Here is a 25,907-nt window from a genome sequence, read left to right as displayed (position 1 = left end):
TTATTTTATGCATTTTATTTACAGAAATTAGAAGTCAAACAATTAAAGAAGAAAATATTGCATTTCGAAACTAAAGTATATAATAAAAAATATTTTAAATTGCATGATTTTAACACTTAGTAAACCTACTATGGTCTAAATAATTATTTGAACATGGTTCTTCTGGAGTATTAGTTAGTATAAATACTTTATTCATGAAACACCTTATTTTATTGAAAGTACCATAAACTGACAAACGAGCAACTTAAATGGGGCGCTCATCGAAAATTAAGTTAATTGTACTCTTGCTGAGGTTACATTTAGAAATTAAGTAAAACTTGAGTAAGAGTATTAAAACGATACAGTTCTGTTGGACGGACTATATAAAAAGTTGTTAATCTTATCATATTGGCTGCCGTTCGCTATTATTAAATACACCCGTTTACCAAATTAAGACAGGTGATATGTCCTATACAAATTCATTGCACAATCTGTCACTAATTAATAAAACTTTTGTCCAACATTCCTAACATTATAAGTACACATTTAAGCATATGCATATTATTTACACATTACATTTTGCAAATACATTACAGAAGGACTTTTAGAAACATTTAAAGAAAATATGGGTGTATTGTATACCTACAGTACGTTTACGAGTACGAGTAATCAGTAAAGTAGTTCACACTGGGCTAGCACAAAACACCGCGCATCTCCGTCAATAGCACGAAAGACAAGCGATAGAGTATTAGACAAATAGATAAGCGAATAGTGTGACAGAATCGAGAAACGTAATGATAAGTCAACCGACGAGTTAAGACGCGGATCTTTTGGCAATGTTGGTTCCTTCTGAAAACTGAACCAATAAATAGGTAATTACTGAGAAACGTAAAATTGCCACATTATGTAATATATTTAACAACGTAATAAGTTTTTTCTAAGAAGTGTCTTCGTTTGTATGTCATTTAGTTCATTCTTGTATTTTTAATGAATATAAGTTTTTTGAAGTAATTATTGACTGATTTTATTTTTGAATATTTACACACGTATAATGAATAAATGATTGGCATTGCCAAATGAATTGAAATAATAATTCACTGGTACAATTAATGTGCATATATTTATTTAAAATGTATTTACACTTTTTCTTCTAGACTGAGTTTAGTAAAGACTTACAGCAGAGGTGAGAATATGTTTTCTAAGATGGAGTGATACTTTCTATTCTTCGTTATTGACACATTACTAAATATAACTTGTGATATATACCTATAGCAACTTACCTCTTAGCAATAAAATGCAGATAAAAGCAAATTATAAATATTCAAGATTATCATATTTAACCACTGTATATGATTCTAAGAATGTATCTAAAATAAATTAACCTAGTTTGGATTGATTCGAGCGGCAATTGAATGCCGTTTCAGGCTCCACCTCGTATGCAGCATGCTCGGCCGGGCCGCTCCTCTCTGACACCTCCGGGCACACCCACTGGCTAGTCACTTCAGAACGTTACCACCATTTACTCTGTCCTACAAAACGCCTACCGAACGTTAACACGTTCAGTGCCAAGCGCCCCATTTCCAATACAAACACAACACACCTAGCTTGTTCTTGGCACTGAATTTGTAAGATTTGGTAAAATTTATAAAAAAATATTTTCGATGAATAACAAACTTCAACATGCATATATCTAATCAGTTTTTGTCAAATGTATGGTCATAATGATTTAACCTATTATCATAATTTATCTTGTGATTTTACATGATACATGAACACATGCCGATGTTTTGATGGATTTGGTCCTTGAACGTACGTACATTTGTGCCTATGTCTCGCTACAAAAAATCTTAGCAAATACTCGTAGTCCTCGCATAAACCTAATATTTTAAAATTTTACTAAACTACATAATCAATACAACAACAACAAGAGACTGCGACATTATATAAAACTGTGTACGAGTCTACTACTATGTACTATTTGCTGTTTTTAGCCCCATTCTTTTTTTTATTACATTCGTTGAAGAGGTCTTGGACGTCTTTCAGGGATCTTTCTATTTGATTCACGAAGTTAGTCGAGCTCTGGAAAATAAATGTATTGGTTAGGTTGGTATTCCACCTGTCCAATTTCTTTGTCCAATGTGCATTGCGTGTCATTCTCTCACTATGCAAAATGTGAGACGCAAATACATATTGGACAGAGGGAATACCACCTTGGGTGAGTGCGCTATAAAAAATAAATTTAGATTGCAAGGGTTAATAGCATTAGCAGGAGCACATAAAATAATACTTGTATGGTCGCCCAGCATTAAATACCGTGTGTTGACGTGACGTCAGATAGACAGGACTGACTATAATTCTATCACAGTCACAGCGAAACTAGCACGATACGTGTCAATCCGTGGCTATTCCCTACGGCTACACACGGCGGTAACGTAATACAATTATCAAGAGGCAGGGATGTAGTAAACTAACCGTCTTGGGGCAGCTCTTTTTGCTGGAGACGTGGAAGAACACCAGGTCCTCGCCGGCGATGATGTAAGAGACGCCGTATCCGTCGTCGGCCACGGGCCCGAAGCCGCCGCCCGTGCTGATGCACTTCGGGTGCTTCTTCAGGTCCAGCAGGCTCGTTTGACCTGGTTTATGGATGGTATAGCAATAAAACAATTTATTTATTTGTGTGTAATTAAAGTTAATACAAAAATCAGACATTTTCTATGGTTCGCGCACCTAAAATCTCGTATAAAAATAAACCATAAACCAATAGTAATGGATGTAAAATAAGAATAACATAATAAGAAGATGCCCCATTTAAACTTCGACAAAATAAGGATCTCACCCTACAGTAAACTTTGTCTGTCAAATACGCACATGGTATCAGTTTAGTACTATAAATTTACTATTATTAAAAAATTCCAAGGGTTAAACAGACTTTATTAAAGGGCACGTAAAAGGAACATTGATATATTTTTATCGAATTAATATCCAACTAAGTAGAAAGGTACCGTGCGGGGTCTGGCTGGTGGACAGCCGCCAGGGCTCGTTGAAGACCTCCTGCAGGAAGGGCGACTCCAGCTCGAGGTACTTGGAGACCACGTACAGGCAGAACAGGTGGCGGTCGATGCCGCGCCCGGCCATCGCGTCCTGGTAGCCCAGCTGGTGCCGCTGACCGGCTTTGCTGAACAGCTCGAGCTTCTCTTCAACCTGCCGACCACATTACACTTTAGGCACACCACGACATTACACTACAGTGCTTTCTTAATTATTTGGATAACAGGGCATTTTCACTTAATTGAACACCTTTAATGGCCGGTTAGCAATCATTACAAAACTGACGGTCAATATCAAATCCCATACTTTTTGTCAGGAATGTAACGGTTAGACGTTACTGAAACACGACTTAAGTCGCGCTTAACTTGTACAAGTTAAATGAAAATGCCCAATAATAATAAGAGTTATAGTTCGTATTTTTAGCATTAGAAAAAAAGTAAACAATCTTGACATGTCTTTTAATCGAATAACAAGTTTGGAACTAAATCACGGCAAATATGTAACAATTATGAATCTAATACGATAATTTATATTTTTCCGTTTTCATAAGTAATAGTTACTGATTTTTTAAATAAGTTTTTCAATTAAAAGACATGTCAAGATCGCTTACCTTCTTCCTAATGCTAAAAAAACGAACTGTAGTTGATGTGGCCTTCATAGAACAGACACTTCTCGACTCGTATTCAGCAGTGGAACAAGAACAGAGACGATATCACTAACGGTGCCTTCGCCACCTCTTACTTTTCGGCCACACAACGCACGTTCGGCGCTGACGAGACCGCCATACACTGCAGGTACGAGTAAAAATAAATAGTGCAAAGGCGCAAAAGATGCGGCCCCGGCGGTACAGGCACGTCACAGGGGCCTATTAGTGTGTTGCCATGGTAACCTATACGATTTGACAGTTCGTGGACTAATAATATTAGTGTAATAAATGGGCCCCAGAGCAGAGACATGTTTACTCACGGTGGCGTTAGGGTTCTCCATGGCCGTGACCCAGGCGGAGCTCTCGATGGTGCAGGGTCGCACGGTCTCCGTGCGGCCCTCGCGGAACAGGCGCGTCATGGAGGCCTCGTAGGTGAGGCAGAAGCGGCCTGCCGTGCGGTAGTACGACAGCTGCAGGATCAGCTGGATGAACGCGTCCGGCGACACGCGGCATTTCTTCATGAAACCTGGAAAACACGGTTAGCTATAGCCTCGTAAGTCCTCGCGTACTTGTACAGTCGACGTCAAAGAGAAATTTACAGCCAAAGTAACAAAAAAATGTTTACACGACCTAAATGCTATGACAATAAAGTCGTGTAAATAATTTTTTGTAACGTTAGTCGTAAAGATCTCTTTGACGTCGACTGTACAAGTACAAATGGGGTTCGCAACTGTCAAAGGTTTGCATAGATGGCGCCATCATAGCTTGCCCCTTTTTCTATGAGATTTGGCTTATAGGTGCCAGCCCTCCACGGTATAAAAAAAAACAAAAAATTGACACAGTTCTAGGGATTGACAGCTATGATGACGCCATCTGCAAAAACTACGACCGGCAAAAATTTGCTTGGGTCTTACGAGTATAGGTAAGACTAAGCAGCACTTAGCTCAGGGCTTGTGAAGTATATACTATGAAGTATGTATATTATTAGCTGGGTATCCTTTTAGGCAGTGATCCGCAGGCAAAACTACGAGTACTTACGTATACAGCTGTACGTAACACATACTCGAGAGTCGTGATTCAACTCAACAGTACCACCACCTTCATTATTGTTTATTCCAAATATTGACGTATATATATCTAAGGACTGGCCTTACGGGCAACAAGAATGGGGCATTAATGGGCCCAGTACAGCAGTGTGACACCGCTACAACGCGATTGGTTGACGAGTTCGCATCACGCGCGCGATTGGGTGATGAGTTCGCATCACGCGCGCGATTGGCCGCAACTAATGTCTTTAGACTGCACGATTGGCTCAAATTCGCTGAACTAGTACTATTTTTAGTGCCCGTAACGCTAGTCCTAAGATATAAATAATAGGTCAATGATTCCAAAATTTCCGTGAGACACAGACATATTAAATATATTAAAAACGGGTCACTCACGTATTTTAAGTCGGAAAACGCTCGACATGTTTCACTCCGCGTTTTTCGACTTAAAATACGTGAGTGACCCGTTTTTAATATATTTAAATGATTCCAAAAGTGAAAATGACAACCTAAAGACGGCATAAGCTTTTCTAATAGAGCAGACCGTTTATTACCGATGGTTGTAGTGCAGGGGCATGGCATACCTTTCCCATACTTGTTGTACATTAGTATCTTGAGGTCGACGTCGTTGAGCAGTTTCTGCGCGACGCAGTACGAGGTGTCGATGGCCCTGGCCAGCTCCTCGTGCTCCAGCTCCCACTGCAGGCGGATGGGCGCCGGCGGCGGCGTCTCCACCGAGCCCCGCGTGTTGCCGTCCGGGGCGTATCTGTTCATGACACATCACCAAATATACTTTTAGAAACCTATTTTGTCCATAGATAAAGGCGCCAAATTTTTCAGATGTAACAGGTTAGAGCATCTTCCATATTTTGAATTGATTTGTAGTTACGATGACATTAAAGTGACGTCAGTGACGCATAAAGCGCTTTTGCTGGGTCAGTGACGTAGCGTGGTGAACGAATCTAGCCGTGGGCGAAATCGCATCTGAGAGGCTCTTTTCTTTCACTGTGCCCGAAGGGGCTTCGCGCGAGGCCCGCCTTGGGGCGCCAAGCCAGGGGCGACGGCCCATTTTGCCCACGCTTAGCTACGCCACTGTTGGGGATCTAGAGAACATTACATACCCATAGAATAAAGGGTACTGTTAAACTCGTTGTCAAATAGATTTCACATCATATTTTTTGTAACTAAATAGTATTTACAAAATATGTATGTGTATTTATTATAACGATTATAACACTCACCCGATTTCTATTTCGCTCCAAATAACATATTCCCAAAGATGTGCCATCACAGGCGCGTCGGCCCTGAAATAATAATATATATTGAGTAAGTATATCCTTTACATTTCATGCAATTGTCGGGTCGGTTTCGGCTTTTAAATATATGTATGTGACATAAGTATTGAATCTGAAGGTATTTATAAATATTTTACGCAAATACTTTTCTGGCGTTTTTTCACTTACCATGTATGTTCCGCATTGAATCCGACCTGCAAAAAGTTTAAAATAATTTTAGTAGACTTTGTTACTAAAATTGGCCTTTAAGTACTACAAAATAGGGAACAGAACTGAATGTTGGAGGACAGGTGTAGAGCCAGTATTGTTTTACTATTCTGCTGAATCTGTGGAAATAAACAATAATTCAGCTACGTTAACAGGAAAAAGTTGTCAACCCCGGAGAGATAATAACTTTGCGTTAGAAAAGTTGTCTCAAAAATCGCAGATCGCAGAAAAAACTCGAGTCAGGACTTGAAGTAATCAAAGGCCAAAGGTCACTTTTATAGAAACCCACGTTAAAAACGAGCATTATAATATCTCATTATACAGCTAAACAAATACAAAATACAAATGCATTTATTTCATTACTTTTTACATCAGTTCTTAGGTATAATGGTTAATGGTAAGGTAATTAGTCCATCTTAAACGTTAAATAACGTTGGTGTGAAAGCTATATAACTAGCCTAAGTAATTCTTTAATACGTTGTGTTCAGACCTTTATAGTTTCTTACGCTTCTGCATTTTTTTCTGCAGTAATACATATATATATATATATTTCCCATTATGTCCCAAAATGTAACTGCGGCTTATTTAGCGTACATCGTTTTAATGGAAATAACACTGGTGTTTATAAGTTAACTAACACAGATGTTAGCGAGTAGTTGTATTTAACACCGCATTATTTATTATCAGCCTCTTTAAGAGTCCAGTTTACACTATTCATACAAAAAATGCTTAGTAATGATGATCACGACGAATTTTAAATATTACATTGACGTCACGTTGTGTAACGGATGTTGCAATCAGTAACTATTTTGATAAAAACTAAGTGCGAGTCGGACTTAGGCCCGCGGACTTGTCCGGTTTTTAGTAAGTTGGGGCTACTACTTGCGCAAATACTTATATTTAATTACACAAGCGGGTTTACCGCGATATAATAGGCATGTTGACATGAATCGCGAATATATAACATGTTATGTTTTTACCGTAGCAGGGAATATTAGAATGCTGAAAATCATATTTTGCAAATGTAAATATGCGTAATAAATTAATTAAAAATAATCAAAAGTATTTAAAATAATGCCCAGTATCACGTGACTGTAAACGCCAATCGGAGCGCGTGACGTCATGACATGAGAAACACCACAGACTTGTCGTCAAACCTGACCGTAATACATACGACACCACCAAAGAGTTTGGATGTTCAAAAACTGTATGTATTTTTTATTTCGACAATAGACATTTATTACGTACAAAAAATATTATTACATGACATAAAGTATATATTTATTTGTTATTAAATAAATGAAATGTTAAAGTTGGTCAAGCAGATCTTGTCAGTAGATAAAGGCGGCAAATTTGAAAAATGTAGGCGCAAAGGGATATCGTCTCATAGAAAATTTGAATTTCGCGCCTTTTTCTACTGACAAGATTTGCTTGACCAGCTATATATACGATATTTCACCAAAATCTTTTTAATAATTTGGCTGAATGGATTCCTACTATTGCCACGTTGGCCGTCGGAAACAAAAAAAATAAAATTTAAAAAGTTATATCTGCGGCCGCTATATTTTCATTCAAAATTTTAGTTGTATCATAATATTCATAATAATTCATCTTAAATTGTAACTGTAAGTGTTTTTATGTGAAATCAGTTATTGTGATTCATTTTTGAAATGTTTTTATCATCGCTGAACGTAATATGTATACATATAGTGCGTAATTAACAATATCATTCAAGTCAAAATTCGTAACTGCAACGTAGGTATCATGTAACAAATATTTGTTTTATACTCTAGTCTAGGGTCTTGATTGTTGTTCTTTTACACATAGGCACTGCATAAGACATGTAAAACTTGTTATTCATTATTTTAGCTTGTACATATATTTACGTAATACTTATCTTTTAGAAAGAGAGATAATTTAAATACTACAGCTTTTGTTCTACGCTAGGACTGACATTTTGGCAGCAGTTTGTTTATTTATCTGTTCGTGACGTCACGTGACAGCTTGGAGCGTTTAGGCTCAAACTTTAAACACTAAACTAATTAAGGTCTATTTAGTGTTTAAAATTAATGAATAAAATTTTTAAATATTTTATTTTTGTAATAATTACGTGTCTATCTATAAAATGAATACAGTTCTAAAAAATTGTCAACATGCCTATTTAATTGTTTTTACCTTAAATGCCGAGCTGAGTTGCAACAGTGAAATTATATCGCAGTATATAGACCCGTTTGTGTAATTAAATATGTGTACCAAACGCGCGAGAAAGTGTTATATCGCAAATACATAGTCCAGCTACTAAACTGAAAATCGTAGTTCAAGACCAGAAAAAGTAAGAATGTTGCCACTGCAATAAATTGTTTGTAAAATAGTAAACTCCTTTTTTTATAAATAAACACGCTAAGATAATTTATTTATTGGTAATTTTAATCATACGATTTAACAAAGTACTTTTATTTACTTATTTTTACATAAATACAAGACGCACTAGTATAAAGTGGCAGCATTATCTTACTTTTGGTCTTGAACTACGATTTTTAGTTTACAAGTAGCTATCTATAGTTCGTTTTTTTAGCATTAGAAATAACTTGCAAGAAGGTAAGCGATCTTGACATGTCTTTTAATTGAAAAACGCTTTTTAAAATTCAAAAATTATTACTTATGAAAGCAGAAAAATATAAATGATGTATTAGATTCATAATTGTTACATGTTTGCCGTAACTTATTTTTAAAATGTGTTTTTCAATTAAGAGACACATCAAGATTGTTTACCTAATTTCTAATGCTAAGAAAAACGAACTATAGAGCAGTAGAGACTCACGTAGCCGTTGGTGCTGAAGCAGAGGTTGAAGGACTTGTCGAACCAGCGGTCGCAGCCCTTGCCGTGCAGCAGCACGCGCCCATACTCGTCCAATTTGCTCGGGTCCTTCTCATCGTACCCGTACTCCATGTCATCTGCAATCAACGCATCATAATCATTTATTTATTGCATCCGTGATATTTTACATAGGGATAGTATGACGAGGTAGTTGCTAGACCGAGACTTGCCGTGCCCTCTAATGAGAAAAAAAAAGGGCAATGCTGTTTTCGATTTATGACCATAATGTCGCTATTTCCAGATATTTTTGAGAAAAAAAAAATACACGGAAACTACGGCAAGACCGATTTTGGCGATCTTCTATATCTGCTCTTCTTAATTACTTAATTTTAGTATGTGCTGCTCAATACAAAGCTCAAATAAGTATTTGAAGGAAGTTTTCATTACTCCTGTTCTGAAACTTCACTTTTCATATGTAAATAGCTGGGTAGAAATAGCTTTATCTATCCTAGAGCAATTCACTGTAAAAAGTGTGATTATTTGCAACAGAAATTTGGGACAAACAAAATTGTTTAACTGTCTCTTCTTTCGAGCGCAAAAATACCTCGTGTGCAATGGGAGACTTTCAATTCTTGGTTAACAATATAGATTGTAGTATTAGGGCCACTTGCACCATTCCACTAACCCGTAGTTAAGCGGTTAAACCATTAACTTAAAGTCAAATTGTACTGGTAACCATGGTAACTCCAGGTTTAACAGGTTAACCCCGGGTTGGTGGAATGGTGCAAGTGGGCCTTAGTATTATAGTGACCTAAGCAGACGTTGAAGGCAGCGCGCTCGATGCAGTGCAGCGAGGTGCGGTTGTGGCCCCGGTTGAACATGGTCTGGCGGATGTGCGCCCAGTGCGAGCGCTCGCCCGCCGTCAGCGCGGCCAGCTCCGGCTCGTGCGGCAGCGGCGCCGACTTGTCGTCCAGGATCTGCTGGATTTGGCTGGAACGACGTCTTACGTTAGCTAGTTGCGAGTGTAAGCCGACCACTGACTAACAGGCCGCCGGACGATATCGGCCTGTCAGTTAGAACAAAAATTTGACAGCTCCGAACAACTGCCCGGCCGATATCGTCCGGCGGACTGTTAGTCAGTGGTCGGCTTAACTTTTCGGAACTTTAGACCTAACTATAGGTGTCACTGGCGGCACTTTCATATCCTCATAAGGCCAAGCCATACTAATGAAATATCCAAAATTCCGTCAACCGACCGAGCGCAGACCAATTTTGATAGCATCGCGAGCTAGTCCTGGCGGTTTAGCATGAGTTGCTTTCTCGCGCGCGAGAACGTTACTAGACCGCCCGGTGTTCTCTCTTTGGTGTTAGTCACTTTTTCTTAATATATGAAAAAGTCAGTCAGTTTATTACTTATATAGTAGTGTTTCTACTTAAATAAAACAAATTTAAATATTTTTTGATAATCATTTAATTTGTTCTAGTACTTGGGAATAGTATTTACTTATTTGGTAAATAGCACGTGGAATCGTGAATACGTCGTCTGGCAAGATAATGTCAGTGTAACTAAAAAGCCGAAAATTTTTAAGTTTGTATGGTTCACAACCTTATTACAACCCTACATTTTTTATTCAATATACTGCATTTTTAAGTGACATCTCTTGCACTTTTTTGCAGACAAAGGCATCCCATACCTATTTTATTACATTTCTACATCATGATGGAAACGATTAGATATACACATAGAAATGTATTTTAAGATCGGTATTTCTCGGTTACGCATAATTTCGATGGATGTTAGTACGTCCGTATATTGCTTAAGTATTTATTTATTAAACGCGCACCGTGAGTACTCAGTAGGTATCTAGTCAGTTAAGTACATTGGTTCTGTTGATTTTACGACCTTATTGTATTAATATGCGCGGCGACTGACCACTGGAGCGCTGGGCTTACGTAATGCGACCTTTGCACGAGACATGTCTACGTCTATAATTCCGTTATTTTCGTTGATACCTAATCGCATACACACTCGCGTACTTCCCCACGTTTAACGTTATATCCTGTATATATACTACGTACTACGTCTTCCTTAAATACGAGTTCAAGCTCATTAGGTACAGATAATTCAGATAAGGTTCTAATCATAAAATATAAATAATTAATTGGTTAATTGCGTTACATTAAATTATTATCATACAATGGTAATGGCGTGACGTTTAGTATAACTTATTATTTAGTACTTATTAATTAGATTTAGTTTATAAAATCCAGTTGAATAGGATTTAAGAGTTATTCACATCTAATACGTATTAAGAGCAACACTCAACTGTGAGCCCGATGGTACAGACTCCATCTGATATACCGGAGCGGACAAGGTGTTAACAAATATCTGAGCTAAGTCTCTATTATCAAGAATTCAAACCGTTAATGAGAAAGTTCAGATATTTTTGAGCACCTTGGCCTCTACATGATGCCGATTGTATAACGTTGGTATGATTAGCCCGACGCGTATATGATCACAGGCAGCAATTACCGAGCCCCTTTTAGAATACGTAGGTATTATACGTAGGTACGTGGTTGAGACGGCTCGTGCCAACTTAATGGATTAATGACCATGTCGACCCTATTCCAACCGCTACAGGGCCTACTATGACTGAGGACTAGTTTTATCACTGACTTTGTGACATGGCAATCTTGTTATATAACGTTAATATTTCCTCTCGGAAGATAACATAAAACGTGATTTAAGGTCGATTTAAAAAAATTGCAAGTTGGTGGATTGTGATTTGATTTAAAGATGTATGATCTACCGATAGGACGTGTAAATAATTAAGTATCTCATAAAATTTAAATCATAACTTTATATTGATAAATCAAGGCATCGGTAAAATTATTGACGAAAATGATGATATACGTAACTAGTATTTTTTGCATGTGATAAGTTTATTTTCAAAAATAAAAAATCAATACAAATTTGTAATTAAGTACCTACCTCTTGTTTACAGTAACCCACAAGATGTTAAGTTACTCAAACATAGACCATCCATAAGGCTCTTACAAATTATTGGAAAAATATAGATACAATACATAGTTTTGTTATCGAGTCTGCGTATCAATTATAATTTTTAAGCCGCATATTCTCATTGCTCAGACTGCGGTCTTCAGTTCAGTTGGTGTCACGCGGTTGATGGCGTTAAATAAAAGCTAGAATGAAATCTATGGGCGTTGTATGTACTATGTACAGTCATTGTATCGTCATTCCATATTATTTAATAATGGGTTTCTTTGTCTATTGATTCAATGTCGTCAGAATGTGTATTAAATGTATACTGTGTATTTTTAAATTATGATCCTAGCCTAGGGCTGAAATCCTATATTGATATACGCATATTTTTCGATTCAATACAAAAAAAGTTAAAAGAAATAGATATTCTACATACGGAAAATAAGTAAGAAAACACTATTGTACAAAAAGAAAGGAATAATGGTTACACCAGATAAACCATAAATGTGTACTTAGTGCTATGTGTAGTACAAAGGCGAGCTTATCCCTAAGAGGGATCTCTTGTGTATGTACCCATTAGTGTTTTTAGCTAGTAGATATTGATATTTATTGAAATCAAATATTATTCCTGCGATTGCTGCTGCTGGTGCGATTGATAGGTTACATTTATATAAAAAAAAAACAATCTGCAGTAGCATACGAAAAAAGCCCTTCTCTTCTGATGAATGTTTAATGAATCTCGACGCTGTTACATTACTAAAACTTATGTAAGTAATCAGATTTATATCTGGAAAAGATACTCTAATTACTAGTTTTTATGTAGTTTCTAATATCTCTAATTCAGCCAATATAATCATCCTTTAGCATGTAGCGTATATTATAATATCTTTATTCATATACTGGACATGCCTCTATTGATTGAATTTCCGTGTTATGATATATTTTATCCCTTAAGAACACGAAGGTCAAAAGTGACAGATAAGGCCAAACAAATGCTCTATTTGAGGCCTGCATGACGTTTATGAATAACGGTGTCAGTATAGTAGTTGTAGCGGTGATAATTTACTCACACTTGTATCTCCGCCGGCTTGAGCAGCCGTCCCCTGTAGTAGATGATGACCTTGAAGTAGCGGCCCTTGTGGTAGACGGTGATGTGGCTGCAGTCCTGGTAGTGCACGATCTTATCGCTCTCCACGCCGGGCACGCGCACCGTGTTGAACAGCCGCTCGTACTGCGCCGAGCACAGGGGCACCATGCCTTGTAGCATTATCTGTTAACAACCACACTTTTGTTTACCTTAATGGTCAAAACTCTACATACGATGTACGCAACGCTCACCGTGGATTCACTTGTGCTTATGTTTAATACTCATGTAATGCCTTTCAAGCGGTCGAACCACCGGTTTAAGATATGAACAGCTAGTTTTCTTTTATGTTCATCACATTTTGCTTAATGAGAGTGAGACGCAATGCCGTTAGGCAAAGAAATTGCAAGGATGGGTGGAATACCACCCTTAGACACTCAAATTTCCGTAAGCGTTAATCAATATTTTTTTACCATCATCAATTATGTTTTTTTTAACTACTTAGTCAATATTACAAACTTATTTCATAATGACACGTACTGGTTCCAGTTCCTGTCTATCAATAAGCCTTCGGAATTGCAGACAGAGGTATATGACGACCCCGGCGCGCGCCGCCTGGTTGGTCGTGGGCTTCAGCAGAATGGCGTCGGTTCCGTAGAAGTTGGAGTTGACCATGAGAGGGGACCTTCCCCTCAGGTAAACATACTCCTCCCACCAATCCGACACGTAGTTGGATGACCACCTATAACAGCCACGGATGTAAGTCATCTTGATTGATCATGATCTTCCGGAGCGCTTGTTCAAGGCGGGGAATACGTAGTTACTGTTCGTAATGTTAATTAGTTACTCGTATTGCTCTAATTCCATATATTAAGTATACGTACCTACGTCATTCACAACAACTCTTTCAACATATATGTATATGTCCTTTACTTTTTATAGGCGTACCATTATAAAAGACAAATGCTTGTTGTAAATACAAATAGCCATGTGTCTAGTTACTAACATTCAAAATCTTGTTCAATACACTTTTACATTATAAAATCGATATTAGATCTGAAAAAAGGGCCATTACCATGATTTCAGCACGAGATATCTCTGTAGTTTGACAGCGATTGTCTCTTCAAACTCTTTCGCTAATCTTTCCACCCGGCGATAATTTTCATCGTCTAACAAGGGCCGCACGCTGATTAAGTACTGCAAAGAAGGAACAGCAAATAAGTAATCTGCCAGTCAAATTATTTAGGGGCCACGAGGTTGAGGAACTTGAGGAAGCGTTGCGCAAGGGGAGCCGCGGCCGCGAGCTCTAGTTATGCTCATTTATTGACTACGCGGAAACGGAACCACGACCATAACAAGAACTCGGAACATCGGCAAATTGACCTTCATCCAAACTGTGCCAATTATCCTACAAAGACGGGCTGTTCGTACCCTCCTCATGGTGTCCTTCACGCTGGGCAGGGGCAGTCTCGGCAGGGACCCCTGGAAGCTGTACAGCCGGGGCTTGTTCCAGCCTGACAACACTTTGACGACGCTAGCCCATAACTTTGTTTTCAGTGATATCTTCGACCCGGGTACGCGCGACTCGTACATCCAACCCTACAAAAATATAATAGGTACTGACATTACAAAAGTAATTAAGTACATATTTATACATATGATATATTTAAAATAAAATACCTTGTACATAAGCAGCACCTTTAGCATATATCTCATGAGAAATATAACGGAAAGCCACATAGTGAGGGCGGCCAGTAAACAGGCGATTACTTGCCACATCGTCGAGGAGCTACAAAACAAATTGATTATTAACGGTGGCCATAAGAAACTTGCTTATATTGGCCGAGTGTAATGGCGTTATTCATAAACGCGTTACAAGCCTACATTAGTCATTAATCGTTTGTCTTAGGACCAGTTGCACTAATCACATTTAGCGGACTGATCAACATCACCCAGCAATGGACTATGAAACTTTGCTCACATGCAATAATATTTAGCGAAACCCTTTGACGGAGACAGACGGTTTGTTGCAACTGACCCTTAATCTGTCTGACTTAATTTGACATAATTATGTATTATTTTTAATAAAGAGATTAATCGTAAATTAACTAATTGAGGCTTATAAAGTATTATGAATAAGGGGGTTATACTATGGGCCCTTTGCACAAACAACAAGCCACGAAGTATTGTATTGTAGTACGGGCGATTTTCCGCAACTCCACGTCCTGCGCCTATTTTGCGTGATATGGGGTGGGCTAGTCCTGCCAGCCCAGCACCTCGAGGAATCCCACCAAACCTTTGATGTTGAGTATCTAGGTACCTTAGATGTTTTGCCCTTTATGGGGCCACGAAGTAATAAACGTAACTTAGAAAATAACTTTAAATTAAACAATCATTAATTCTTTCTCGGTAGGTAAGTATTAGTGGAATCAATTAACTTCATACTTTTGAGACTCTTGAGAGGAAAGAAAACATGTCGTATAGACTTTTTCTTACTAAGTAATCCGTGTCTGGAGGTAATTACTAGGTTCATCAGCCAACTATCACTAGCTTTTTAAAATTACCATCTTAAGATTCATCAAAACAGATATGTGAAGAAAAAACTTACCCAGGTAACACGCTTAGTGCTTTTTGTACTAAGCCAAAGGGTATATGAAAGCCTCCAAAATGCGCAGCTGCGAGCAGGGTCCACAGCACATACAGTGATTGCAAATGTCCGGGGTATACTCCATTCAGGACGCTGTTCTGTTAAAACGATAATCAAGTTCAGAAACGTAAACTTCAACAAATTAAATTTATATCACTAGGTATTATATGAAACAAAATGGTCCTGCTTCGTAAGTTATTCCACCGGAAGAATTATTTTATTACGTAGTTTAAAAACAACCCGATCCCCAATGATTATTTTTTCTGTACGAATAGAACCATTCCTTTTCATAAGTTCTTTGAACTGTTACCTGTGCCATCCGGACCACAAAAACTAATCAGTTGACACCTTGGTCATCATCAGACATCGTAAATATAGCATTTTCGGTGCAGCGAAGTGGTGTTAACGGAATTGGTATAAACAATTTCAATCCTAATGATTAATTAGCGTGAATTACGTTTAAATTAACCTTAATTTACCATTTCTTTGTTGGAATCATGTGTACCAATTCCGTTAACACCACTCCGCAGCACCAAAAATGCTCATCGTAATCTGTTCAGTGGGTTTGGTTCACTGCCTTGTGATTTTAACGTGGTCAGGTAAAAATAGATACAATACGTTGCTAATTATACTAAATTAATCTACTCCAGTAGGTATAAGATATTTCCAAACATCGGGTCCCTACATACATAGGTAGCAGTTGTTTTGTCAGGACCTAGTTATAATGAACAGAATGTCGGTGCACTTTTGTTAGACTATAATGAAATGCACATTTAATTAACTGTTTGATGCCCTTTTATGTATAACAGGTGGAATATTTACATAGTGAAATGATCAAATAAAACCTTACATTCATATCATTGCTGATAACGTTACATACCTCTTAATACTGTTGCGAATACATATTTATATCATCTTGACACAGGTAATGTTTTAAGAGGCACCAAGTACATACTACCTATAATGTTATCTATAATTTACGAGTACACGTAAATAATAAATAAATAAATAATAAATTTAGTGACAGGCAATTCCGCAAGTGACATTCATAGAAAATTTATAATATAGGATAAATTGTCAACTAATGGCCATTCGGTTTATAGGTGAATATAATTCATTTTTACTTTAGGGTGGCCAGTTACTAACAGGTGGCCAGTTATTGACGAGTTACTCTATAGGTCTGCCACTGATCTTAGGCGGTTGGTAAAGAAGTTACTTGGGAATTTTGTAGTAGACGCAGAGTTCTGGGACTCTTAACTAGTTTAGATATTGTATTTTTACTTACTTAAAATAATGCAAATCAGTTTAATGCAGCTAAGCCCTTCGTACCTGGTCATATTTTTTTACCGACCGCCTCACTTAAACGGTAGACCTAAACATATCAATCAATGCGATTTTAAATAAGCCTTATCAGCGAGCATGCTAACTATACTATATGTACAAGTACCTATATACATATACCGCGGGGCTTGCGGTCGCCAATACCTAATCCGTTAAACACGTCCTGTTACTTACTTAATAAATAAATGACGAATGTTGTGAATGAAGTGCTAGATGATGTTATGACGTAGAGAAAAATCAGCAAAGTTTATAACAAATAATCTTATTATTTACTCGTGTAAGTATCATAGACATAAAGTAGAATGTAGTTGTATCATAGTACTTTTATTTATTGGCTTTATTGCTATGGATGGACTAGTTAGAACTCGGGTTAAAAGGTTTAGTGAGGTCAGTGAGAATCGGACATGGAATCAAGCCATTTCTGTTGATAGTGTTTTAAATTGCCTATATTATTAGGATATTTTCAATATCATTATGAATTTGACGACCGGTCTGGCCTAGTGGGTAGTGACCCTGCCTGCGAAGCCGATGGTCCTGGGTTCGAATCCCAGTAAGGGCATTTATTTGTATGATGATACAGGTATTTGTTCCTGAGTCATGGGTGTTTTCTATGTATTTAAGTATTTGTATATTATATATGTATATCGTTGTCTGAGTACCCACAACACAAGCCTTCTTGAGCTTACTGTGGGACTTAGTCAATCTGTGTAAGAATGTCCTATGTCCTATAATATTTAATATATTTATTTATTTATTTATAAAAAAAAAAAAAAGAATATTTATGTTGACGGTCTGACGCCGATCCGTCAGACCGTCAACAGCTCCTTAGGATGCCTCGTAGAGAGACGAAACACGTGTCGAGTATTGTTCTTTTGGTGGTGATTTGTTATATTTATTTTTGCGGTGGGAGGGTGGGAACATTAATTGCATGTAAAAATACGCAAGAAAGTATAACGGATTAGCACTGATTGACTAGCACGTTATCTTTTCGCGGATCAGCAAAGTAATATTTTGGTTTCAATTAATATGGATTTCCGCAAAGTAACACCTGATTCTATTCACTATAGATATGCTTACCGTTTTCAGATAAACTTATGTAAGATAAAGATAGTTCCCTATTTACATTGTCTGGTATTGTCACATTTATTTAGTAGATAACAATATTGATAACATCAACAGATAAGAACATATCCTGAAGTGACCAGTAAGTAAATATTTACGGAGATCAAAGATTTTTTTGTGCAATAATATATTCAATAAATCATATGAAAAATAAAGCCTGACATAATGAAAAGGATCCTCACCATGCACCACAAATATTAAAATCTAAATAAAAGTTAGTTATAAAACTTTAGTTTAAGATTTATGATGGTCCATTAGAAAGCCAAATATTTAAAAACCTATACCATAGGGTACCGACTCATGGACAATTTTAGAGGTACACAAAAAAAGGTTTAATTACTGGATTACAGAATTAAAGCAATTTCAAAATTAGTATCTAAACTTTTTTTGCATTCCTATTTGTCCATGAGTGTAGTAAATTAAATAACACTTCCCCAATTTATTAAGTTTGGATTCTGCTTAGTTGGTTTAATAGTAAAACAACAATAATATAACAAGTATGTAAGTTTATGTACACTAGTACAGTTGCCATCAGATAAATTGGAGTGGGCCAGGTATTCACAAAATCTGAACAAAGTCTCTATTATCAAGATGTTAAACTGTACATTCAGATATTGTTGACCACCCAGATATTGTACATAAAACTTACCTTGAAGCGCGCCAGGCGTTTCTTCCAGGAGCGGAGACCAGACTCCCAGACCAGATAAAGCACTTCTCGGTCAAAGTTGACATCCCAGCCATCGTGGGTGATGGCAAATGAGAAGGCAACAGCTGAGTGGGCTTCTGCCATGGTGCCTCTAAAACAAATTATTGTAAATTAGTATTTTGCAACAATAAATATGATATACATATTGTATGTAAAGAATATTGTAATACTCAAATATAGTTACAGGAAAGATTTCATAATTTCAGAAACAGTTTTCATTCTAAATAACTTCTAGAGTATTTAGAATGTTGTTCAGAATTTATCAATGTTGGGTAAATCCATCTGTCAGATTATGGGATTTTGTTATTAAGAAGAGGTAATAGGGTAAATATTTGTTGAGATTGTCAGATGGATTTACCCCAGTTTGAAGTTAAGCAACACACATTGCCTCCAATTAAATTAAATTATTTTATGTTCATTATTAAATTGAACAGAGTTGCTTTTGTTTTGTTTTTATTTGAAAACAATTTGAATTCTATTTTGCTTCCTAACCTGTGTAAACCCAATTAGTGCAATAGGCAGTTACCCTAATATATAGAGCAACACATAAATAAATACAGTTATGAAACCTTACACTTGTATTAAGTTAAGCCTTTGTTGAAATTCAGGGTTAGAACTATTTGCTAGGGTAACAACATTTTGTTCTTGATCTTAATTAATAATTTGAAATTTAAAATGTGTACCACCTTTAATTTCTTCTTGTTTCTCCTAAAATCATTTTTCCCGGATGAGAGTAGGATATGAACAGTATAATTGAAAAAGTAGAACTACCTGCATCAAACATACATATTGTTTACCTTTCAAAATTTTAACTGTGCAACTAATTGTAACTTAAATGAAAATTCATAATACCTATATAATCGTGATATAATCAAACAGAGTAGGGTGTGATAAAAAAAAAACAAATAATTGAAAGCAAGGTATATCGTGTACAGACCTAACACATTCGCAAGGAACAGGATATAAATACGCGTTCGCAAATGGCCTACGCACGCACACTAGCCATGCTGGTGTCAAAGTCTAATCCGATCCCACCGCGGCATGGCAGCGGTTAGCATACAATCCAAAGACTGGTTTAATTTTATTTCAATTAGAATAATAATTACCGTGCAGGAGTAGAGATTTTAATTACCCTATTTTTTAACACGTTAGCATTTCCAAGTTCGGTGACAAAAATTCGTAATTCCGCAGTTTAGCACTATTTAAAACTTCAAGTACTGAGAATGATAAATAAACAAACTTAAAATAATTAAAAGGAAAGAAAACTTACCGCTGACACTATTGGAATAACGTAGGACGCACCAAATGATTATTTTGTAGTAGAAAGGGACTACGCAGGTGAGGTACTCTAACAGTACCTGTTGGATTAATATTTACACACTAGTTTTTAGCATTCTGAGTCCTTCACCTGACGATTTAAACCTAGAGTTACAACGTAATAAATATTTTTACTGTAAAACAAACTTTTAATAAATTAAAAATAAATAAAAGTAAAAATAACACAAGACGACCACTATGTAGTTGTACAAACGCTACCACACACACACTACATTAAATATTTAACCAGACAATATCGAAAAGTCACACGTATAAATATTCATAGATTAAATAATATGGCAAAGCACATATCCACTGAATGATAAAGCAGTTAATACACTAGATGCAAATGTCAAACGGGGACAATCTGTCAAATCTAAGATTGTCTACAATGTTCCTTAAAAAATGTCCAGCGTCCAATATCATATGGAATCGATGAGCCTTTTGGAATTTGCCGTTCGGTGGCAGGATGGATGTAATAAGCTTTAAGAGTAGCCGATGGCAGTCGTGTAGAAGGAGCTTTAGGCCTTCTGCCACTCCATGGCCAATCGCAAGGCCCCAACGCTGTCTGTTCTCTTTGACGTCGCAGCAACTAGTATCATTTCTCTCTCCTTGCTCTTTTAAAAATGCCGTTGTCAAAAAAGGACAACCATACTATTGACAAGATGGACTTCAAATCCAAGTGTCCCCTTTTTAGGTAGACCCAGGTTGTGTATGTGTGCGTAAAAACGTGTATGTGTGCTCCTTTAGGGATGTGAAAAGTCGATTTTAGTCGTGTTATATATCGATGTCATATGCCTTATGGGAATATAGTTCAGAGCCGGAAACCGCTACCAACTTTTAGTATGTAGTTGGGCATGGCATTGGGTCTCCAAAACTGCCGGGAGACGGCGGCGCCGGCCATCTACTTCAGCGGAATGACGTCATCAAAATGACTCCCGCTTCGTTGCGAATATTGCATACTGCACCCAAACTATGCATAGCACATACACGTGTGGGGTATTAAATGAAAGCCAATTAAATAAACTATATTTTATTTATACAAAGTGTATCAAAATATGCAACAGTTTAAGAGAAATTTACAAAATAATAAAAATTACGTAAAAAAATATTCGATTATTTGGGTTTTACAACCAAACCAAAAGTCGGACGATAAAGCAATGTACTACAACATTAAAGATGACGTCTCAAGCCATACATTGATATCAATAAAATCAAAATTGGACCAAATATGTGGAAATTATGCATCAAAATGTAGATATTTGCCCATACAAATGCATAAAAGTTAAAAAAATCCAAATTGGTCATTTTCAGGATAATCCGCATAAGCTTCTAGTATGTTATTAGCAATATGACCTGGATTGTAAAACTGCCGGGAGACCATCTTTATTGTCCCGCAGTCACGAATTATGACGTCATACAAATAATCACTGCCGAATTTCGTAAAATGTAAATTATAGCTATACTATGAGTCACACATACATGTGTGTTACATGTAATGAAAGGTTATTAAATTTAGTATGATTCATCTAAACATTATTTATAAAATAAATGTACGGTTTAGGAGCTAGAAACAAAGAAATACCACTTTTTATGGAAAAAGTAGATGTCTATCAATTTTATAGCTAAACTAAAATCGTCAATAAAACGTTGCATATAACATTTAAAAACCCAGTTATTCAACTATACATCACAGTTTAAATTTTACATTTTCGATAAAAACTGTGGAAGTTGTGGAAAAAAAACTAAAGCGCGCCAACAATTCTACCTTAATGCGCTCATATTATGCAAAGAATAGTTCTAGTTATCGAGTATTACATGAATGAACATTACATAAAATACATGAAAACGACATTTTCGAATGGAACCATAATTAAAAAAATAATAATTTACTTGATAAGTAAGCAAAATACTGTTTCTTTAAGTACATAATCTCCTCCTTTCAAAGTCGGTTAAAATGTGGTTTTTGTGACCTGCCCGCCTAGCCAAGGTTACAATCGCTATCGCTTCGACAACGAAAAGCATTATGTCTCTCTATCACTCTTCCATATTAGCGCGACAGTGACAGTTGCGTTTCGATCGCTACGGAGCGTAATCGATTGGCATCTTGGCTAAGCTACAAAGACAAATAAATTGACACCTCATTTATCAAAATCAGATCAGTTGCTTCATGTAAAAAATACATAATTACATACGTAGACAGCAGTTCCTGCTGTAGTCGCGGTAAATATTAATATGAAATAGACTCTTATTGTCATGGCCTAACGCTACATTATTAGAGAAATTATAGAGAAATGTAAAGTTACATGCCAGTAAGTAGGTACATGCCTAATACAAAATGCTTTATCGAGGTAAATGCCATATCAGTTCACTTAATGCGATACATAATTATATATTTAAGCCTCGATTAGCCTTATACATACATACATCACTGGCTCAGTGACCCAAAGCAAAGAGGATCTTGGCCTCTGACACAAAAGAACGTCACTCTGCCATATTCTGCGCCACTTCGCGCCAGTTGGGTATTCTTATAAAAGTGGAATCTTGAGTGGTGCAAGGGTTTCAAGGCTGAGCTGAGAAGGCTGGCAGAATTTTCCCTCTGATCCTCCGAAATACAGGTCACCCCTCTGGTCATTCGAAGCCTCTATAAGGCATCTTGCTAACTCATCGAGGCGACGCCCGCTAGGCCTGGTAACATCTACGGCCTGAGGGTTTCAACGTTAGATGCCAAGCCACGCCAGGCCATAATAGTAAAGGTCTAATTATTGAATTTTAATTTTTTGTCCGACTACGGCAGAATTTGCTATCTATGCGTGCATGTGTAGGTACCGTTTGCATGAAACTACTGAACTGATTTTGATAAATTAGGTGTCTATTTATTTGTCTTTTTAGCCCAGGTCACAAAAGCTACATTTTAACCGACTTTGAAAGGAGGAGATTATGTACTTAAAGAAACAGTATTTTGCTTGCTTATCAAGTAAATTATTATTTTTTTAATTATGGTTCCATTCGAAAATGTCGTTTTCATGTATTTTATGTAATGTTCATTCATGTAATACTCGATAATTAGAACTATTCTTTGCATAATATGAGCGCATTAAGGTAGAATTGTTGGCGCGCTTTAGTTTTTTTTCCACAACTTCCACAGTTTTTATCGAAAATGTAAAATTTAAACTGTGATGTATAGTTGAATAACTGGGTTTTTAAATGTTATATGCAACGTTTTATTGACGATTTTAGTTTAGCTATAAAATTGATAGACATCTACTTTTTCCATAAAAAGTGGTATTTCTTTGTTTCTAGCTCCTAAACCGTACATTTATTTTATAAATAATGTTTAGATGAATCATACTAAATTTAATAACCTTTCATTACATGTAACACACATGTATGTGTGACTCATAGTATAGCTATAATTTACATTTTACGAAATTCGGCAGTGATTATTTGTATGACGTCATAATTCGTGACTGCGGGACAATAAAGATGGTCTCCCGGCAGTTTTACAATCCAGGTCATATTGCTAATAACATACTAGAAGCTTATGCGGATTATCCTGAAAATGACCAATTTGGATTTTTTTAACTTTTATGCATTTGTATGGGCAAATATCTACATTTTGATGCATAATTTCCACATATTTGGTCCAATTTTGATTTTATTGATATCAATGTATGGCTTGAGACGTCATCTTTAATGTTGTAGTACATTGCTTTATCGTCCGACTTTTGGTTTGGTTGTAAAACCCAAATAATCGAATATTTTTTTACGTAATTTTTATTATTTTGTAAATTTCTCTTAAACTGTTGCATATTTTGATACACTTTGTATAAATAAAATATAGTTTATTTAATTGGCTTTCATTTAATACCCCACACGTGTATGTGCTATGCATAGTTTGGGTGCAGTATGCAATATTCGCAACGAAGCGGGAGTCATTTTGATGACGTCATTCCGCTGAAGTAGATGGCCGGCGCCGCCGTCTCCCGGCAGTTTTGGAGACCCAATGCCATGCCCAACTACATACTAAAAGTTGGTAGCGGTTTCCGGCTCTGAACTTTCTCTGCGATCGTTTCCCATAAGGCATGGCACTAACACAGCGGAACGCAATAGCGATTAATTGAAGTTTCAATATCTTCGTTAAACATAAACATAATTGAAATGCTAATGGATAATGATTATATTATAATATAATAAAATAATTCAATTATTGCGGAACACCTATTTTATTAGGTATTTATGTATTTTAATTAAATATCTGAACTTTCTCTTGGTTCCCTGCTGGGGCGTGACTGTAAAATTGTGATCCGATAACCACAATAAAGAATAAAAGCGTTTCTGTTCATTTTAGGTATCGTTAAACATTTGAAGTAAAATTAAAATTGCAAGAAATGTCGATAGGTTATCGATGTGGCTTTATCGACATGGCTACAGCAAGGTGGGCCACATTGTTAATCGTACACTAAACAAAAGTGGTCCCAGTGACAGCTCGCTTGGAAAGTATCTCTATATATTATTATATCTATGGCCAATCGTATCAATGTTGCCAGTTTGGCCGGTTTATTTATTTTTGTACTTGGTAAACTTGGTTGGTTCTAGCTAGATAATTAATTTTATTATGTGATGTTGTGTGAACACGACGTTTTTGTTTTTTCACAAATTCCTTCCTTAGTATGTCGTAGTTCATCAATTTAATTTAATTAGTAAATATGTGCCTGAGTTATGCATTAATTTCCGCTTTACAGACATTAGTTAACCCGCTATGATATCACGAATATTCAATAGGCCAAAGGATCATCTGTTTTTACAATTCATCATCCTTTTACTAATCGTCAGTGTTGTCTATTTATACTTAAATCATCTTCAAGAAACGTATAAAACAGCCCAGTGGTCGGGAGAGAGATGTATATCAGAGTTAGGGTCAGTTAAATATCAATTAAGTGGTAGGTTATTCGACCTAAATTATTAATTGAAACAATTGACAGATTTGTTGAACTACTGTATTTTTGTATGCTTTTTCAGTGGTCACAGACTACAAAAATCGAATAGATAAAATGCTGACAGAGGCCCAAAAAGCGCATGACGCTGACAAGGAAAAGTTTAAGGATATCATGGAAAGCTGTATTGCTATGAAACAGCAAGCTACCATTTGTCAGGTGTGTAATAACCGAGACACCTGAGCTCAATAATAGATAAATATTATACTATGAATACAAACTGCCCCAGTTAATATTATACAAGCTCTGATTCTATGAGCACTTTCAGATTATTGTTTAGTATAAAAAAGGCCGGTAAATGGCTTGAAACATTGAGATCTATTTTTCTATTATTCGGATATAATCCACTTGTCAATTTAAATGTGTATTTATTTAATCAAAGTTCCTTTGGAATAGTGGGTAAACGTAAAAAAAAGTTTCTTTTAATTTGCTTGACATTATAATTATGTACATTATACCATGTCATCTAAATATTTATATTTTTTTATTCCAGAGCCAGTTTGAGGACCTTCAATTGGAATGTAAAAAAGTTAGGGAAGATTATGATAAGGTTATTTCTAAACCTGATAAATTAAAAGTAGGAAGCTAAACTTTTCAAAGATAAATTTTGTAAACTTACTGGATAAATAATAAAGTTTTGTTGTACCAAA

General features: G+C 36.4%; 2 protein-coding genes across 2 annotated transcripts; one reads left to right on the top strand and one right to left on the bottom strand.

The window, feature by feature from the left end:
• LOC134678608 (carnitine O-palmitoyltransferase 1, liver isoform) lies at window positions 1-20,512 on the bottom strand. The gene is made up of 17 exons (XM_063537237.1): window positions 20,214-20,512; window positions 18,887-19,034; window positions 15,736-15,872; window positions 14,808-14,916; window positions 14,559-14,726; window positions 14,203-14,324; window positions 13,668-13,869; window positions 13,114-13,313; window positions 9,851-10,029; window positions 9,043-9,176; window positions 6,183-6,208; window positions 5,961-6,023; window positions 5,304-5,485; window positions 3,994-4,199; window positions 2,982-3,180; window positions 2,452-2,612; window positions 1-2,058 (listed from the first exon to the last, which is right to left on the bottom strand). Exons 2-17 carry the CDS (start codon window positions 19,025-19,027, stop codon window positions 1,954-1,956), a joined length of 2,334 nt encoding a protein of 777 aa, XP_063393307.1. The 5' UTR covers window positions 19,028-19,034; window positions 20,214-20,512; the 3' UTR covers window positions 1-1,953.
• A 4,366-nt stretch (window positions 20,513-24,878) lies between these two features.
• LOC134678066 (uncharacterized) lies at window positions 24,879-25,907 on the top strand. The gene is made up of 3 exons (XM_063536507.1): window positions 24,879-25,203; window positions 25,283-25,416; window positions 25,751-25,907. Exons 1-3 carry the CDS (start codon window positions 25,023-25,025, stop codon window positions 25,844-25,846), a joined length of 411 nt encoding a protein of 136 aa, XP_063392577.1. The 5' UTR covers window positions 24,879-25,022; the 3' UTR covers window positions 25,847-25,907.

The sequence above is a fragment of the Cydia fagiglandana genome, chromosome Z (genome assembly GCF_963556715.1).
Source record: "Cydia fagiglandana chromosome Z, ilCydFagi1.1, whole genome shotgun sequence".
Lineage (NCBI taxonomy): Eukaryota > Metazoa > Arthropoda > Insecta > Lepidoptera > Tortricidae > Cydia > Cydia fagiglandana.
This window is presented reverse-complemented; position numbering and strand designations above follow the sequence as displayed.